The 20,896-nt window shown below is 36.6% G+C and overlaps 1 protein-coding gene across 1 annotated transcript in view; it reads left to right on the top strand.

Moving 5' to 3' along the window:
• The window catches only part of EYS (eyes shut homolog), an 826,250-nt gene that overhangs the window by 527,735 nt on the left and 277,619 nt on the right, over positions 1 to 20,896 (top strand). Inside the window, exons 32-33 of the mRNA XM_065631328.1 lie at positions 5,124 to 5,314; positions 7,059 to 7,150. Of these exons, the coding sequence (XP_065487400.1) occupies positions 5,124 to 5,314; positions 7,059 to 7,150 (283 nt within the window). The remainder of the gene's footprint in view (positions 1 to 5,123; positions 5,315 to 7,058; positions 7,151 to 20,896) is intronic.

The following is a 20,896-nucleotide window of genomic DNA, read 5'->3' as shown; positions in this document are numbered from 1 at the left end:
CTCCTTGCTGGTGGGACCGACGGCCCCCATGCCTTCCTCCTTCATACCCAAAGCTCTGCAGTCACTCTTGATGCTTCGGGTTACCCCAGCAGCATTGTTGGTGTCCACGTGGAAGAGTAGCAAGGGTTAACCTTTTGTGGGCTGGGGAAGCCTTGTGGGTCTCTGTGCAAAATCCTGGATTCTCACCCTGTCAGGCAGTAAGCCTCTGGAGACATCAGATCAGACTGGCAGATTGACTCTTCCATTCTCTGCAGAAGGGAGTCTTCAGTAATGGTCTCTCTCAACTTCGCCCCCTTCTGCAGACACAAGGTGTGGGCTGAGCTGGCTCTGAGGGGTCTCCTGAAGCATCTTGTTTGCCCTCAGTGGTGTCCTGGACAGTTGCAGGTCAATCAGGAGCTGTCCTCCTGCCGCTGGTGGTCTGTACATTTCTGCAAAAAATCCTCATTTTCCCTGATGGTGTGTGGCCACTTCTCTCTCCCCACTGCTCACTTACTTGACAACACAGCGCCAGGGCACGCTGAGAGACCCAGCCACAAGCTGCAGTGTGGGGCTGGGAGGGGCTGTGGTGCATGGGGCAGCTGTTGGTGGGGCAGGACACTGGGCCACCGCTGAGGTTTTTGACCCGCCTGCCAGCCATCCCCATGGGACGTGGCAAGCATGGGTGGACACCTAGTGTGGTGGGACACAGACATACCCTGGCTGAGGAAGCCATGGTGCTGGTTTTGGTGGAAGCCAACAGGCTGTCCCAGGAGAAGCACTGCTCCTTGCCTGCTGTTAGTGTAAGCCTGGGCCACGGGTGGCTGCTGTAAGTTGGATGTTGGGCTGGGGGGGGGATCTGTAACCAGCCCAGTGAAACAGTCCTTGCTCTGACCTTTTCATTTCACTTTTCTAAAACTTCTTGTCACTTGCTGTTTCCCAGTCTTAGTCAGACATAAATTTAAGACCGCAGACATATACTGTTGTAAGAGATCTGTTCCTTCTTTATAAAAAAACAAATAAAATTTCCAAATAGCAAGTTAATACTTCTTATTTTTCCTGAGAGAGTCCTTCCCACAGGCAACGATGCCTTCTGTTTGAATCTTGTAAGGTATTTCTAATTAAAGGAGTAGTGAATTATCTAAAAGAGGAATCAATGAAAGGAAAAAATTATAGCTTGATCAGGAGTGTTTTATCCTAAGGTGTAACACAACAAAAAAGAAGAGCAGTAGAGAGAAAAGAAAAACATTTATTAGCATCCTCTCTGTTCCTGTATCCATACAAACTGCAGAGTATGCATTAGACTTTGAAATGTCCAGAGTCAAAAGCTCTATTGTCCACAGGAGTGTATACCCATGACCATATTTAAAGTTTTTATTATCTCTACCTGTCTTTAAAAAACAAGAACTGAACTTGTCTAGCCCTTGAGAACTTTTAAATTTGAAGGCCTCCATTCTGAAGCTGATGCACCTGCAGCTCATTGAAAAGAAGGAAACCCAATAGGTACTGGCAAGATTTAATGAAGCTTGCCAGTCAGCTGGGTCGTGGACCTGCCTGCTTATGTTCTTAGTGTTATGTCTGGGTCTCAAAACTTTTAACATTCTGACATTAATGTGAATTCGTGTAAACAGAAAAATGCTGAGAGCTGTATGTACACAGGGGAACAAGCTACAGCTGAAAGGATTTTATAAGCCAAAGGGCTTTCCTGTTTCTTAGGAAAGCAAGTGTTAGACATTCAGAGTGAAAAGATAAAATACAGCTTCAATTTTTCCTTTTTTTTTTCTAAAGGCTTGGGTGACGAGCACTCTGCTTTAGGGCAAATAGCAATTTAGGAATCCAACTCTAGAGGTCAAATGAAAAAGCTGCATTTAAGTGTAGTAGGAGGATTATAAGCAAGGATTTTGTTCTAGGAAAAGGTTGTGGACTGTTACAAACAAGGTGAGAATCTTTATAGGTAAAACCACAGCAGTAGTTTTTGTTAATATCTATTGTGGGAAGGTAAGTAGCCATTTGCGATTCAGGTAGCACATTTTTATGGGTTTCATAAAAACCTGGAGCCTGCTAAATATTCTTCAGTGCTCTCTCTCATTAGTTCCTTCCATATTTATGGACATAGAGCAGTTGCAGCAATTTTACTGCAGCTGATTCCTTTTAAATCTTTCTGGTTAACAGCATGAAAATATTTCCCGTAAGAAGCCAAACTGGCCTCACATCCATGGAATACTGGAGTGTATTGTGGTGCAAGGCAGCACCGTTTGTGGCCATAGGAAGATAAAAAGGCATGGATGTCAGTGAGAATAAAGTATAATTTTTGTCTGCAGTGGTTTATGTACTTATTACAACTATACATAGAAAACTAAAGGTAGATGCCACAAGCTTTTTCTTCTTTGGTCTTTCTTGAAATTTAGTAGATAATCGAGTCTGACTGCAATTACCAGAGTTAGATTATAGTTTCAGGAATCATGAGTAATCTGCATTGTTACCACCTTTTTTTTTTTCCTCACAAGTACAGATTTTACTCTCTTGTAGTGAGATCCAGGTCAGATGCCTTGTGTTAGCAGAGTGCTAAAGAACTGACATAATTGTCACCTGTTCTCACATGTCTGCTGAATTATATGTCAAGCAATAAAACATACACAAGGGGGAAAAAACAAACAAACAAACAAAAAAAAACCACACACAAAAAAAAACCCACCTCCAGAAAACTGAGGAGGTACAGGAGGAATTAGAACTGCAGGAAATGGTCCGTGCAACTTTGCTGTCTTTGAGCCAAGCTGATCTCCTAAGTGGAGTCAAGAAAAATAAGTGGTTAGATATCGGTATCTCAGGAGTATTGGGATAAGTGAGTGGTTACATGGGAGAAGCAAAACCATGTGCAGGGACAGTTCAGGGCAAATTGAATGAGAAAAAGATCTAGTGCTTAGTGGAGAGCTTCAAGAAGGAAAACAAGCAAGAGTTAGGGATTGGAGATAATCCTCTAAACTTGTGTCTGCCCTTTCTTAGAGAAATTGTCATGTCTATAAAATGGAAGCTTCCAGTGCAATTTTGTATTTTTTTTTCAATTGGATTTTCTGAAATTTACACATACAGGCTTATATTTAAAAACAGAATTTTAAAAGATTAAATAAACTTAAAATTCTAATGTCATCTTTTCTGCATCACTGGTCATTAATTGGTATTGCCTGAAATTTTTGGTTTGTTTTACTCTGTGTTGTATGTGTGCGTGTATTACTTATTTGTTGCTGTTTCTCTTTTCACCTCTTCCTGAGAATTTTTTTTAAGAAGAGCTTTGTTCAGGATTTGAGCACAGTGACTCTGACTTTGTAAACAGGTTTCTGAAAAGTCATGAAAGTATGAAATTCAGCATAGTCTTACAGTGATAATACAGGAATACAACAGTAATAGTTCAGAGTTTATCCCAGTATCATTGATGTTCATAATTTCAGCATACGTATAATGTGTTTGCTATTGGAATGAGTATCTGAATAGACTAAAATTTTGCCTGTTTTGGAAAACAGAAATGGATCTATGACCTTCAAAGATACTCAGAATCCCTTCATAGATGATTCAGTGAAATCTGAGCCAAGCGAAATGGAATTATTCACTAATTAGGTGTTATGCATTCATAGAATCATACAATGTCCTGAGTTGGAATGGACGCACAAGGATCATCGACTCCAACTCCTGTCCCTGTACATGACAACCCCACAGTTCACACCATGTGTCTGAGGGCATTGTCCAGTCTCTTCTTGAACACTGTCAGGCTTGGGGCCATGACACCTCCCTGGGGAGCCTGTTCCAGTGCTCCACCACCCTCTGGGTGAAGAAGCTTTTCCTAATGTCCAACCTAAACCTTCCCTGGCACATCTTCCTGCCATTGCCTCGGGTTCTGTCATTGGATCTAGGTTCATATTGTTGCACTGACTTTTTTTAACAAGATGGGTGAGTTGTTAATATTTCTTTAAATCTTTATCAGTCTCATAAAGCTGATCAAACAAATAATTGTATGCTGTGTTATTCTTTAAGTGAGACTAAAGCATATTTCTGCTTGTGCAAAAAACAAAATACCATAGCTGTGCTAAAATGAAACAACAAAACTCTTGTTATATGTGTGGAAGAGGAGACACATTTTTTTAATTCCTCATGAGCAGATAAATGTACTGATCTGAGGCTCAGTTTAAATATTGGCAAGTAAAAAAACTAAGTGCGTGACTGTGTATTCATGTATGAATTGGTACCTGTGTGTATGTTGAATACTCTCATAAAAACACAACACGTGAAAGAGAAAGGAAAGGGTGGAAAGGGAAAGAAAAGGAAGAAAAAAAGGAAATGGATGGGAAGAGAAGGGAAAATAAAAAATAAGAGAGGGAGGGAGAAAGGGAGGGAAAGAGAAACCAAGAAAAGGAAGAGAGGAAGGAGAGGAGAGGAAAAAGGAAGGGAGAGAGGAAACAGGGGAGAAAAAGGGGGAATAAAGAAGACCATTTTAAGTATAGTGTGTCATCTGATGGGCTTGCAGATGTATTCACACACCTTTTCCATTAAAATAAGAGATGCATCTGCCTTTGCTAGGTATGGCACAGGGTACTAGAGATTATGAGGGAACTATGTAAATCAAACAGTCAAGCTAGATGTAGTCAGAAGGGAAATTTGCATCTTTCACTCTAGCAACTTCCCATTGTTTGACAGCAATAGTTGACATATTTGCTTAAGATTCCAGTTTCATAATTAGATTGTGGAATGTCTTCCTCCCCTTCTGTACTGTGTGGTTTCTGCAAAGACTTCAAACTCATTCAGTCTTGCATCAAAAATTACGTGAATGCCTAACTTTAAAAAAACTATTATTGATTTATGGGGAGCGAAAGATGCTAGATATTTACCAAGTGCTATCATCTTCATAGCCTTTTCTTTCAGGCATTGATCCTAGTTACCTGTTTCATATAATCTGACCTAAACCTTTATGTCTAGTTGTATAAACTCTCAGTCTTTGACAGAAGAAAACTAACGTCAGTTTTCAGATTCGTGTCTGTCTCGTTGACAGATATAAAAGAGTAACCTGTATCTTTGCTACCATTGGGAGAATAAGAAAGCAGTGGGTGAAGAAGCAAAATGTCATTGTATCCTTATATCTCTCAAAATTCTATTTACAGATTTTAGTCATGCTCGCTATTATGGTGATTCTTACCTGGAATTTCAAGGCTTACATTTGAAGACGCAAAACTTCTTCCACTTGGAATTTAAGACCTACAATGCTCATGGTCTCATCTTGTATATTGATCAGAGCCCAGAAACTACAGGACATTTTTTAATTCAGCTTTTCATCAAACATGGCACCCTAGAGGTAAGGCATCAAAATCTCCCACTGAAGAAGTAAGTAAAACTTAGGATTTGTAAATTTTTTTTTTTTTTCTGTTTCCTGTTGTAGAAGACAGTAGAAAGAGCTACATAGTGTCTTGAGATTCTTTAGTTTTTTAAGGAAAATAGTTGTCAAAATTGCTATCTGTTAGGACAAATTAATGGCTAATATGATTAATATGTTTCGTAGTATGTGGTACTTGACAAAAATGGAACAGTGATTATAAATTAGCATGTCTCATATAAAAAGTACACATTAAAAGACAAAAACAAAGAATGTAGATTTTGTCTTTACAACTGGTACGAATTAAGGTTTTCTATTTTATATACGAAGCCTAAACCGACTGAGCCTCTTCATGTGCAAGTTCATTAGAATTGTTATAAGGGAGGCATTGTAACTAAGTGAATTGTCATAACAAAATTTACTATGTAAGGGAATGGAGTGTATCTTTGTTACCGTGTAGAAACCTTTTACTTGACCTATGATGTTAATTCACAGTTCCACGGGATCACAAAAAAATATTTCCTTGTCTTTCATGGACAAACTCAATAGGATACATTTGTTCACAAACTTCAAGGACTAAAGTGTGTATCCCAGTATATCTTTACTTTGGGCAAATTATTCCTATCTTTCTGAGGAAGAGATAAAGCTTGAGCTTCATGAAGATATGGAGAGATATTAAAAAGGCTATAAAAATAAATTAAAAGATAAGTTACTTTTCTCATAATGGATCTTCCATTTCCCTGGTACAATTTCAAAAAGTTTGGCTATAATTATATTATTCTGTAAAAGCTGTGAAATGACTGTTAGGAACAGCATATCTGAGTTTTAGTTACCTTGATGTTTAAAGAGCACGGCCATACTAAAAACATATATAAATAGTAGAGACATAGGAAAATAAGAAAATAAGCTTTTGCTTTATTTTGTTATATTATGATTTACTGTGTTTTATTATATTGTGACTATCTTTATCCAGAACAAATTGTATTAGTCAGGGGCAAGTAGTTATCCAAGGTTTAAAAAATGCTGATGGCTTTAAGTCCATCTTACTTGCATTCATGGTAAAGTAATGATGCAGGAAAATATTTTTCTAGCAAATCATAAGCACCATAAAATATGAAAGTACTTTAATTGACAAAAATCTATTCAGAGATCCCAGTGTGCCATGTTAAAACTAATTGAATTCACTTAATCATTCACAAAACCGGTCAATTAAATGTAGATTTAAAGTCCAATGAACAAATGGTTCTAAGCTCACAATCAAGCTACAATTACAAGTAGACAAACCATGAAATCAAGTGCTTGTTCACATTAGTATAGGAAATTAAATGGTGTTCCAAAATGCTCAATCCTGCATGCTACATTACATGTTTGGAAGTGTAAGAAGGCCATAAAATGGTAAGTAAAATTCACCCGTGGCCAATCTTAATTTGAGCTGGGTTGCAGATGGTCGACTTCTTTGCAAATCAGGCCCATAATATCTGATTGTGCAATACACAAAGATTAAAGCATTTCATGCAGGCTAGGAAGCATATATGTGTGTGGGTATATTTCTGGTACAATAGGCTTCCTGATCCAGATCTTTAATGAAACGTTAGTTTCCCTTGATAAACATGACATCCTTCAGGTTTTCATGAAACCATTTGTTCTTTTTAAATTCAAGTTTCTAAGTCTGTAACTATTTCATTATTAGAAATTATGTAATAAAAGCATTTTTCCCACCCTGTAGTACCAGTTTTCTTGTGATGAAGCCACAGAAGTCAAAAACATCACTACTACTGGTAGAGTGGATGATGGACATTGGTATAAAGTGCAAATTAGGTAAGTTTTCTATTTTACTGTTGTCTGTGTTTATTATTGCTTCAAAGATCATCCAGGTTGCATAGTTAGTATAATGAATGGCAAAGATATCTCATAAGTTAGGAGCGATACCTGAATGTGTGCAGTAAAATCATGTTATGGCAGTGTGGACTACAGCACATCCTTGGAAATAACTTTTAAAACTATAGTACAGTGCTATCACATCACTGATGTGCTTAATGTACTTAAATAAGTTTATTTTCATTGAAATCATATACCATAACAAACAAACATTCAGGCAGGGAAGCTGCCGTGCAGTAGGTCCAAGCTATTTAGTCCAGGAAATCGTTGAATTTCTGACAATAAAACGATCACTAATAGAAAAATCTTGGAAAATAGATAGGCGGAAGCAGCACCATGACTATTGTTGCTGTCACTGATTTGCAACTCATAATAGGATATATTAGTCCTGCAAAAGTAATAATGCTTGCAACTGAAGGAGAATAAAATGAAAGGAAAATTAGGTAGTAGTATGTTTTTCCTGTTCTTTGTATATAGATGTATCTAATGATCAAATGTCTGTGCTGTTAGAATCCACAAGCTTTTAAGACCTTGGAAGAGAAAGTTTTGGTTTCACTTTATAGGGAAATTAAGCATCAGTCTCAGTGAGCCCTTCAGGTGCCTAGTTCCTGTTAGAAAGCTTAAAATAGGTCCAAGCGCTCTAGTCCAGCAAGAAGAAAGAGAGCTAGCTGTCTTCTGATCTCAGGAACAAATGACTCCCTAAAAAGTTTGTGAAGGGGTACAGAAGGAACAAAAGTACTTTACTGGAATAAGCCTTTTATAGCTATATCTGTCCAAAAGTAGCTAAATGAAGCACTTTTGCAAGGCAACTACAACTGGACCCTTAGCTGCTATGGGAAACCATAGTGGTGATTGTATCCATTATATTGTGCCTTGCTGCCTGAGATGTGGCAGTGAGTAGTCAGTGAGAAGGACGAGAGTTTGTTGCTGCATTTCATCTGGCATCGCTGGCATATTTTTTTCCAATATGGTTAACCAGGATCAGGCTCCAGAGCACATGGTAAGACAATGCAAACTAACACAAGGAGCAAAAGCCAGTCACTGCAGTTGTGCTTATCATGTAAAATGGGAACGACATAAAACCAAACCATGCTAATGGAAGCTAATAGCAAGTGTAAGGTCCTCTCTGGCCAGGAAGGAATAGAAGACATCTCTGTGATACTGATAAATGTGGGATTCTATAAATGATTAATAACATAGGCAGTTCTGTTTATTTCTCTGGTTTTGACTCCCTCTCAATCTCAAAATAAAGTGGAATTGGATTTTTTTTTTGAGAAGGGATATAAAGATGATAAAGGTATTGAGCAGCTTTTGTATGAACAGTGACTAAATAATCAAGGTCTCTGCAAGTCCGTTAAAGACAATGGAGGGAGAATACCAAACAAATCTAAAAAATCCCAAGTGACGCAGAGAAAGTGGATAAGGACTGGAGACAAAAATTTTTGTCTGTTAGCTAGTTTAATCCATTAGAATACCGTTGCTGTTCCCTCATTGTTCAGTTTAAGAAAGATTTAAGATCCTGAAGATAACAAAACTCTGAATACGAGAACCCTCAGCATGGTAGGAGATTTTAAGAAAAACATCCTTCCCCTGGTGCCAGAGAATTAGAACTGCCATGTCATTGGCATTACTCGGGCATGCATTAACTACCATGATGTGAGCGCACCTCTTATATGCATTTTCCCCCAGCTCCTTTGAGCAGAAAATAACTTGAATCTATAAATCAACCTGTGTCAATAGCTGGAAAGAAAAACAGCCCAATTTCTATTTCTGGTGTTCCTTTTGAGCCTGAAAATGAAAGAAGTTCTCTTCTTTCATTTTCAGATAATGGTTATTATTTCAGAACAGCTCAAGTAAGATGGGCCACACTGATTTTTGCTGTTGAAAGAGCAAGAATGCAGAGCATTTATGGGATTCAGGCTAATTAGTAAGTAATAATTAATCACTCTACTCACTTTAGTAGAGTGAAAACAATTTTAGACATTGTTTTAAGATGACGTGCAGACAACACCAGGGTGCAGGGCGGGAGGGGAGTGTGTTGATCTGCTTGAGAGCAGAAAGTCCTTATAGAGGGATCTAGACTGGCTGGATCAATGGGCCAAGGCCAATTGTGTGAGGTTCAACAAGGCCAAGTGCTGGGTCCTGCACTTGGGTCACAAAAACTCCATGCAACCCTAGAGACTTAGGGAAGAGTGGCTGGAAAGCTTCCTGGCAGAAAAGGACCTGGGAATACTGGTCTATAGCTGGCTTGTATCATAAACAGTGTGGCTGGCAGGACCAGGGAAGTGATCGTTACCCTGTGCTCAGCACTGGTGAGATCACACCTTGAATACTGTGTTTAGTTTTGGGCTCCTCACTACATGAAAGACATTGAGATGCTGGAACGAGTTCAGAGAAGGGCGACAAAGCTGATGCGGGACCTGGAGCACAAGTCTTGTGAGGAGCGGCTGAGGGAACTGGGGCTGTTTAGCCGGGAGAAGAGGAGGCTGAGAGGACACCTTATCGCTGTCTACAGCTACCTGAAAGGAGGTTGTAGTGAGGTGGGTGTTGGTTTCTTCTCCAAAGTAACAAGTGATAGGACAAGAAGAAATGGCCTCAAGTTGTGCCAGGGGACGTTTATTAGGAAAAAATTCTTCATGGAAAGGGTTATGAAGCATTGGAAGAGGCTGCCCAAGGAAGTGGTTGAGCCACCATCCCTGGATGTATTTAAAAGACATGTAGATGTGGCACTTAAGGACATGGTTTAGCAGTGAACTTGGCAGTGTTAGGTTTACCGTTGGACTCAATGATCTTAAAGGTCTTTTCTAACTTAAATTATTCTGATTCTAAGATTTAAAATCTTAATGGCACAGATGTCAGAAAGATTTGGTTAGAAGCTGCTTCTTATTTTCATCTAGTGTATCTTCACATGTGCTTGAGTTAATTAAGAAAATGTATATGCTGTACAAAAAGTATAATAACCACTGCTTTACATACTTTTTTCTTTATTAAAAAATAGATATATATTGTTGACAATTAGATTTGATAGAGTGACTCTTGAAATATGTGTGTTTCTTGTTTCATGAAGTTAACATTTAATCAACTGTAGTATAATACAGCATAGTAAAACTTAAAATAACTTTGGTGAAAAATTGCTGTAGCTTATTCAGCAACTGTCTAGAGCTTCACAAACATTCTTGAATCTCCTCAGAGGTGATCTGCAGTGAGATAAGTAAGTTAAGTTTTTAACAATCGTATCTGGGAAACTGGCAAAGTCAGGATGGGAACGTAGGATATACTAGACACAGTAACATAGTGGATATGCACAGCATGAGACATTCTTTGCTCTGCAGATGTTAAGTGTTATGAACAGACATCATGGGTAATACAAAAAATATGGTCTTCTACTAGTTTGATGAAAGAAAATGCTCGTTCTCATTACTTAAAATATTCAGAATTGTTTGGAGCCCTTTTTATGTGGCTCTGTGACGCAAAGGTTTTTCTCTTTCAAATTCACTAAAAGCATTGCATTTCAGCTACTGAAGATAAGCCATCTACAAAGGATCTATTGCTTCTACAATATCATATTAAATGAAAGAAATAGACTTAAAAGTAGTGAGTGTTGTGTAGTACAAGTTGAAATACAGTGAAAATTAGATAGTGATAATATCTTCCTTTTCTGCTTACAGGGGAACATTTTACTGCTTCCTTTATCCCACAGAAATCATTCCTGGTGTGAATAAAAGAAATGTCACACCTTTTAAGGTTTGCAAATAAATGTGCATATTACTGTCAGACACTATACTATATCCAATTCCCGTAGTTCACCGGAATATTCATGCTGAAAGTAAAATCGTAGCATTGCTGAAACACATTTTTCATGATGATGGAGTATTGTGGCTGTAACAATTGTTAATAAAATTGAATATAATAAAAGGACTGGGTGTGCATCAAGATCTTGGATAGGTTTATAATTTTGGATAGGAATATAACTTTTTGCATCAGATTAGGCTTCATTTATGTCATTGGCTGCTAAAGCCAACATGTTGCCAAGGTTTGCCTCTTAGAGTAGTGTCTGAGAGTTCTGTTTTATGTCTAAGCTATTATAGTACAGCTGTTTACTAAATCTAGTTGTTAATGAAAATAATTGCAGTTGTTTCACTCGCATACCTGATTGTATGGTTTTGGTTTTCTTAAGAATATTACTAGGGAAGTGAAAGATTTACAGTGAAAAATGGGTGTGCACTATTATGTCCTTTAACTCATAATGTTTGTGATTTGAGGTTTACACTAGTTGACCAGAGGCCTTTTGGTGATTGATTGTCTTGGTTTTGAGATGTAGATATTTTCTGATTCCTCTTGTCAAAAAAGGTCTTTCTAATCATGCCATAATGCAACATATGCTTGCTCTGGAGCTTGTATATTGCATGTTTTTGATAGCTTTTTATGAAGGCCTGAGATAATCCATATGGTGCAAAATATGCTGTATTTATTATTCTTCAGAATATGCTACAAAGCTCATATTTTCCCTAGGGCTTTCAGGCAGGTAAGAGAAGCAGATGACAGATAAAGTGGTTAGAAAAAACTGCAAATGCTTCTCTATTTTTTCCGTTTTGGTTTGGTTTTTTTTCACTTTTACATTTGTCTTGATTTTTAACTTAACAGCATATAGGTGAAGAGGTCATCCATCTGCTGTTTCATGTACCGTGCAAATGCCATATACTCTACTTAATGAAAACATGCTTAATGAGCCATCTCCTCGAAAAACAGTGTAAGCCACAAGATATTAATAGCAATGGCTACTGCCCAATTAGAGTAGAAGTGTATTCAATATTTATAGAATGATGTAAAAAGTGTATTCTTGGTGTAAGATAGCTTCATGCCCTATACATTTTCTGGGCCTCTCCCAGAGAAGCCATCAATGGACTTGCATCAGCTGCAAGACATTTGTTGAAGTACTTGGACATATGCAGGGTTAAGCCTGATTTATATTTATTACCAATACAAAGGATTTAGGAAGTTGTTAGACTTCTAAACTGGCCACTGATAGAGCATCTTCTCCGAGGTATGGCTGCGTTGATCTTTCATGCAGTCTCTCCTAAAGTGCTTAGTGTGAAACTCAGAGTGTATGAAATACAACACGAGTGCTGACTTATCTCATAATTTCTCTTTTTTATGTAGTCTGAAACTTCCCACTTCAATGGTCTTACTTAGAAAAAGCCCAGTTCATTTAATTTAGTCCAATGTATTTATGATTTATTAACACTGGTAATAAAGTGATACTTATTTCCTAAATTCCATTGTCTTGATTCCTAGTTGTTATATCTGCTACTTATTGTTCAGTTTCCATTGCAGAGAAGCTAAACCAATGAAAATAAACTGATTTGAGAATATAGTTTAGATGTAGATGCATTTTTACGTAAAACAGATTAAATTATGAGAACTTTCGAAATAATAATACTAATCTTAAGACCTGGATTTGTAAGGTAGAATACAGGAATAAGTGGATAATGAAATATCACGAGAATTGGAAGGATTCTTTCTTTGGTTTGGTTTGGGTGTGGACAGAGATAAAAAAATTTAAACTAAAATGCTTATGGTGACTGTCACACAGGTGAAGAGGAAGAATAGAAGAATATCCCACAGAAAGGGTATTCTGGAATACATCTGAAAGAAGAAAGATACTCGATTTTCAACAATAAAGAGTGGCTATTGGCACAAGTAGCTCAAAAAGTGGAAAACTAACTTATAGGTGCTGAAGATTTCTGCTACACACAGTGACACTATTACTGCCCACTAGCAGAGCATGGCAGTGCTACAGAAATGGCAATGCTGGATTAAAGCATTAGAATCAAACGAGATTCTGATTTATCAACTGTGAGATTAAAAACAAATATGAACCAAAAAACATTAAATAGAGGAAAAGTTTTGAATTCTTCGTAGTCAGAATATATCTTTGTTTTCCTGCTCGTTCTACTAACCTGCACAATACATTTTGAGATAATTTGATTTTAATCCTTTCAGAGATATCTAGAAGGGGAGCTGGGCTAATACCATTCCCTCCTGTGACTAATTTTATTCATTACTTTGTCTCATAAATACTTGATAACTTAAATGTAGCTTAATGTATCTCTCTATTTGGAGGTCAAGTGTTCAGAGTAAATGGTGGTGCTTCTTAAGAATAAATGTTCAGTAAAGTTTTTCAGATTATACTATTTTTTTCCAAGAACCTAATCCTCCCTTTCTAATGACCTAGGGCACTATGCAGGTAATCACTTTACAGATGCTAGAGAGGAATAGCAATGGAGGTAGAAATACAGCATCTAACTAAAAATCATCAGAACAGTTAAACAAAAACAAACTTAGATAAGCAAATTGGTCTATACACAGGGTGAATACTGAGAATGCTTTGATGATACCTGCTGCTGAAGAAATATTAAGGAAAGCTATAAGCAAACAATTAAATCATACTTAGTTTGCTTTGTGAGTAAGCATTGATTTCTGCAGCTGGAGATTATTTTTGTGTAAAAGTACCAGAAATTAGTTTCATGTACAGTGTATCAATGCAGCTATCTTCTACTAGTCTTAGGTATTTTTGAAGTACCAGTTAGATTTTGGGGTTTGTTTGTTTTTTTCTGAAAAGAGAACATCTCAAACTTCAGTAGCAGAACTACGTTAGCAAAACTATCATCTATTCTTTGAAATGTCATTATCGTTTAAAAAAAAAATAGATTTTTTTTTTTTGATTCACAAGCTATTTGTTTTTTCCTTACTTGCAATTGCCTTTCTTTATCTGTCTTTAGTAGAAAAAGCAAAGAAACAACATGCCCTTTCGTACTGACTGCCGCATATCACTAAATTCCATACCTTTTAGAGATATTATCTCAACAATTTATATATTTGCTGGAGGCTTTTCCTCAAGACATGTCCTTAGCTGGTTCTCTCTTGAAGCATATTTAAATCCTGTTCCATCCCATGCGATCTGTATAGTAACTCTTAACACCATTCTTCAGTTATTAATTTCTCAGGATGTTAATAATTTTATTCTCAGAACAGCCCAGCAAATTAGATACAACATTGACTGATATATTTTACATATTTGAAATAATTTTTCCTTTTAGAAAGTAATAGACTATAACTATCCTACTTCTGAATGGTTTTTGTTGTTTGGAAAGCAGACCTAATACATATAATGCACACAATCCAGTAGTTACTTTTATAAACTTGAATGTGGTGAGACCTTTGACTACCTAAACAAAGTGATTTTAAGTTCTCATGTTTTCACATATGATGTCAATATATTTTATACAATATATGCATATTAATTAAGAGTAACTACACCAGATATTCCAAAGGGAGCTTAGGGAAAAAACAGTGTAGCATTTAGAGAACATTTTATAGGGCTTCATTTGAACACTACAGAATAAGATACCATAGGCTACCATTTTTATCTAAGATAAAATTTCTAGAATTTATTGATTTTAGAGTTTCAGGCCAGAAGGGACCACTCATTTGACCACCAAGGGACCACTAGGTTGACCTCTATGTCATAAATGATCAATATTTTGTTCAGAAAGCCACTGACTTCAGCTAAATCAAACCCTTCTATTTGTTACATATTTTTTCCTGAGATTCATTCTACTACAGTCACCTATTCCTAAACCCACAGCCTTGGTGAAGAATTTATGTATCCAAATGATTCCAGCTGGAAAACCCCAGCCAGTACTTCAGTGAAAAGCAGAAAATAAAAGCTGGGTAAAGATTCCTTTCTGACCCTGCTAACCCTGTCTCAGATATGTGACCCTGACTATATGAAAAAGCAGTGGCAGGCATCTGAGAGGTGTAATTCACTCTCACTTCATAGACATTTTTTTTTCACCTGCTGATTATTCTTTCACCACAAAACTCAAGCTCTGCTATTTGAGAGGTGTCCCAGAGAATTGAGAAATAAAAATAATTAGCCAGTTCTGTACTGGGAGAAAAATGCTCTTAGGCACTGCACATGGCATCCGGAAGCCTGAAGCCATAAGTTCTATGAAAATCATTGGACTGAAGCAGATATGAGGCAGCATGAGTATTTGAAAGATGATGCAAGCCACCCTTTTCTCACTGAAGAAAGAGGGATATGCAGAGAGCAGGACAAGCACTATAACTGGTTTTTTACTCAGACGGTGCAGTGTGAATACTGCACACTCTTAACTCCTACTAGTAAGAAGGAAGCTGTCTTTCTACTTCATCCTGCATGATTCCCTTTCAGTCAGAGTCATCTGGAGGCAGGGAGATTGCTTCTCTTCTGAAAGCAAATAGGCTTTGTCTCCCTGAGGGACAGGACAGAGCTTGCAGACAGTCTGCAGCAACAGCGCAGACTGGAAAAAAAAATGGAGGAAAAAAAAAAAAAGTCAAAGAGTCTGCCTGCTGTAGGAAGTAAGCACTAAGGTGAGCCTTGTAAGATCAGGGGAGGAAGGCGATTTTGTTCGAGACCAACAGTATTTATTCAAATTACAGAATAAATTTCCTTTGAAGCCTTTCATTTAATCTATCAGACTTATTTCTACACCTTTATATTAAAAGTTACCTTTTAAAAATCTGGTTATCTCGTGCTCTAAACAAAGTCTATCATCAAAGAGGGAGCTCCTTTTATTTCTTTTTGGAGAAGTCATTTCAGCAAAAGGGGGACAATTCAGAGACTCTTTAAGGGGAGACTTGTGGCCTCAGGTTTCCTTTTTCCTTTTTCCTTTTCCTTTTTCCTCTTTTTTCTCTTTTCTCTTTTTTTTTTCCATGTTCAAGCTGCTTTGTTCCCCCTGACTTCCTTTTTATCTCTTGCTACTGGCTCATATGGCCAGAGCTCATGTAGAGAATGGATCCAGTTAAAACATATACATTTGTTTTGTTTTGTTTTCAGTTGAATTATTTCCTTAATGCTGTGCAAAGAAGGGAGAAGGAACATAGGAATGCCATGGGATAAAGGCAGGAACTTACCCTTTTGTATAAATTGCCAGTCAGACCACATCAATAGATGTATAAGAAGTGCCAATGAGATGATCCAGGCCTGCATTCACTTTGAGAACTTCTCTAAAATATTAGCTTAAAACTTGTCTTCTTAAAATGAGCAATTTACATTTCTCTCAGAAACAAGCTTTTTTTCAGAAAAAAAATCTTGCTGTTATCCCGCTGATGTTACATGAACGTACTCCTTTCAAAGATTGTGTAGTAAAGATCTCAGTTCTGCATTGCCAGACCTGTCAGAATACCCTTTGCTATTCTGTAGTCTCTACAAGAAATGCTTTATTCATTCAGCAAGAACTAAGAATTCACAGAGAAAGAAGGAATAGTGGAAATGGGCAAAACCTAGAAACTATGAAAAAGAACCTTGGAATTAATAGTTTCAGATATTGCAGTTAGTTTCCAGAAACTGAGAATATTGAAAGTAGACTTTCTTCTTGCATAGCTGTCTCAGTATACAAAAAAATCTGCACTGATCAAATCTAAGAAAACAAAGGATTAAAACTAAGTGCATTTGTTTGCAACTAAGTAATATTATTAGATTTTGCATCAATGCAATGTGAAAAAAATCTTAATTAGAATGAAAAGCCATCAGGAAATCAAAGCTCAATATGTTGTGCATGTTTTTTATATTCCACAAAGCGCGACTGTTTTTCACAGACTTCATATGAGTCAACAGAGAATAAACAACTGCCTTTTTTAAATGATGTAATTGAATGCAATGGATTTAATTATACTAAATTGATCATAATAACAGTTAATAACAACTTAATACCACCAATTAGTTTGATACAAACTGTTGTTTTACAGTCTCTTTAAGATAAAAGCTTAATTAGTTAGTCGTGCCACATCTTGGGTACAAATCACATTCTACATCTTTTCAGAACTCTGCCATCAAAGGAGACATTCAGAAGTTAAAATTTAGAATCATCAAAGTGACAAATCCTGTATATAATGTATACTGATCTATTCTTGCTCAGATTATTTAACAAAATAAATACTAAAAATGTTTCTGTCATTGCTACTTTCTTTTCCTTTGGATCTCAAAAGAGCTCATTAGTCTCACTTCTAAGAATGAAAATTTTCTGCTTTAATTTCAAAAAAACAACTTATTATAGGGACAGAAATATAAAAACAGTACAGTACGACTCTAACAACAGGCAACATACCTAAAACTTTGTCCTGTATTATTTTATGAGTAACATCAAAGGCTGCTTATTGATATGAAAAGTAGGTTCAGTGTTCTGTGGCTGCCTTGGCCCCACGTCACAAGCATAGAAATGATCTTATGGAGAACACAGACAGGATATAGAGACCAGAAATAATGTTGGCCTGCAGAGCTCATGGACATATGAATCTCCACTGTGTAACCATTCTTATTCAGTGCAGCCTTTCAGTTTCACTTGAAATAAAATGTCAGTGTTGCAAATCTAGATCCAAGCCTAAACTTGCCACTGTCTTTATGGTTGAGTACAATACTCTCATTTGGGTCAGGCTGTTCACTAAATGATATTTTACTTACATCAACTTGAAATAAGTGCATATTGTTTTCTAAGTTTAATTTCTGTAAACAACATTTAAGGCTGTTACAATGTGAGCAGCAGGAAACTTGAAGCTCTCCCAAGTGCGAAGACAGAAATGGCCACAAGCATAGATTATTGTTTTTTCTTTAGCTAAATCTGTTGTAGTAAATAAAATTGAAATCTGAAAACTATTCTCTGGACCTGCGGCCAAATGGCAGGTCCCAGATTGTGTCTATAAAAATACTTATTGCAAAATAGGTTGGCAACATTTAAACTAGGAATGATTCCTTAATTGCAGTAACCAATGAACTTGTTCAGTTTCTGAAGTGGAGATTATAGCTAGCCTGGGTGGCAGCTCTAATAGGAACTGTGATAATATCATAAAAATATGGATGGTTATATGTCAGGACTTGAACTCATGTTGCGGAACTTTTTAGTTTAGTAATATAAGTGTAATCTCTGTGAAAAGAATAAGGGGGCGCCATATTTATTCATTCCTTAGAATATGAAACAAAGATTATTTCACCACCGGTATTCTTAGAGCAATTTACATGATACCTTGTCATTAGCTTCATTGTGCTTATTTATTTAGTTAAATCATTCTCTAAGACCAGAGTAAGACATCAGCTCCAAGTTCAGGAAATATGAGTCTACTGTCAGAGGGAATGAGAAAAAAATACATTGTTGACTCATTAGTTCATCTGCAACATGAAAGTGTGTGTTACCTGGTGTCTCAGGAGGGCACAGTCAGCACCAACAGATGTGAGCCGTCTAAAATGATACATCTTACTGCAGACTAAAAATTTAATGACTCTGAGAGTAACTGGAATGTACTTTATCTAAATAAATCTACTGAGGGAATATGAGATTCTGACTTATTTTCTAAATGTTATTACTATGGAGCTGAGGGGTTTTTTTGGTTTGGTTTGGTTTGGTTTTTGCTACATAGATCTCCTACAGAAAAATGTCACAGGATGATAGAATCACAGGATAATTCAGACCAGACGGAACCTCAGGAGGTCTCTTGTCCAAGCTCCTGTGCAAAGCAGGGCCAGCCAAGGGGTCAGACCAGGTTCCTCAGGGCTTTATTCAGTCAAGTTTTGAAAACCTCCAAGGGTGAAACCTGCACAACCTCTCTGAGCAGAGACGTCCAAATGTTTTAATCTTAAAGTTGTCTCAAACACCCTTGCAAAGCCTTAAGGTTTTTAAAACCAGTATTGGGTCAAAATTGATCCCACCTTTTAAATGTGTATTGAGAAAATGTAACTCTTAATTGTCTGTGACAATAGGTCTATTGTTTTGTTACAATTTTACAACAATAAAAATCCTACTGCAAGGAGCAGTTTAAGTATGAAACCAGAAAATGAAATCTACTACATACTGAGTGAAAACAGAGGGAAACATGAGTTAGATTTTTTTTTTTAAGCTAAGAAATCTGCAAAATAATGATTAAACACACTGAAAATGAAATGTTTCTTAGCTTTAATTAGTTAATCTTAGTCTTTAATAAAAGCAGAGAACTTTGGGATTGTGCTTTAGAATATATGATAATAAAACCTCTTTCATTCTTGTAGTTCACAATTCATGTTTGATATAGCTGTTTGCAAACCCGTTGTTTTTGTTTAATAGACTGAATGTTAACATTACATCCTAAATAGTTCAAGGGTAATTAGTGAATTGTTTGTTGTTGTTTAGGATGATCAAAATGAAATAGTTAGAGATGGATGAAAGTTTCAATCTTATTTCTAGAACAAGAGATTTCCCTTTCTTATCAGGCAAATCAGATTAAAGAAGCTTTATTCCCAGCAAGGCTGCACAGCATAACTGACACTTAATACTTTATCTGGGCATCCCCATTTCCCTCCTCCTCAGCCCCCATTTATTTCATTACCTTTTTACCATTTTATTATAATCCCAAACATGTCATTTAATCACCACTAACAAATGCCAGCAAGTAAGGACATTATGTAAAAGGATTTGGATTTCATGCAAACATTGTCATGTTTAGGTACCATTATCCCAACAGTTATCAAATTATTATCTGGCCTTTCCATCCTTCCAACCTGTGAGGCATTAGGCAATGGATTTAATACTGTTTGAACAGAACTCATCTTCAGGTTATAATTAATAGGCCAGTATTTAATCATTACATTTATGTGAGTACAAATGAGGAATCTGTGAACTCTTACTCCTGGGTTGGACTGAGGCACAATTACTGGTAGCTTAGCCAGCAAAAGTGCTTGAGAGTTGCTGTATGCACTTCCACATTTATAATTATGCAAAAAGCTCTGTCTTACTTGACCTTTAAAGCACCCAATGTGCTGATTGTAGAAAAAGTATTTTAAAAGCCTGATGGAAATTTCATAGAGTGCACATATGACTCAGTGATTGTATCATCAGCAAATGCTAAACAATAATGGTTTAAGGTTGTTATTCTAATTTGGCCAGACCCTGCTAGATTCAATCAAGCACAATCAAAGATGCATGGCTGACATTCTAACAAGCTTAGGGCGAAGGCAGCTCATGCTATTGAATTGTATTAACTTGTTTTCTGACATAATGTACTGGGAATTAATTTCAAAATATGTTTATATATGCACACAAAAATACCTCCGCATATCCTTCATATAAGCTATTAAGAACAAGCTAGCAAATATGTCTAAAGCTAAGGTGAAAAGAACCACATTTGTAAATAGGGTGGTTGTGCAATAGAAGTACATACGTGGTCATGTAATTAACTACAGAGTTAGCATCTCAAAATGTGTAGAAGAAATAGTAATTTTTAAAAAATAAGCTGTTTGGGAAGATTTTCTTCATTTAGCAAATCTGTTAATTATTTTTAACAAAGTAAAATGGCTGTCATTTTGCCTCCTGACCTTCTTCTTCTCCAGTCTTACGAATTATGTTGCATTAAAACAAGTCTGATTTAAAATATTTCAGAAATAATGCTATCCTATTATTATGCTTTTATTCATAAATATTATATCCTTTTACCAGAAACATAATAAAATTTAGATATTAAAAAATCAATATTTTTTTTCCTTAGAACTCTCACCACAGCTTTCTGCTGTAGAATGAATATATCTAAGATGTCATATTGGGTTCAAGCCTTAGGAAAATCTGCTTGATCATTGCAAACAGAGCTACTGAGAATGCATGTATGAGTTACATACAATATCAG

This window comes from Caloenas nicobarica, chromosome 3, assembly GCF_036013445.1.
Source record: "Caloenas nicobarica isolate bCalNic1 chromosome 3, bCalNic1.hap1, whole genome shotgun sequence".
Lineage (NCBI taxonomy): Eukaryota > Metazoa > Chordata > Aves > Columbiformes > Columbidae > Caloenas > Caloenas nicobarica.
This window is presented reverse-complemented; position numbering and strand designations above follow the sequence as displayed.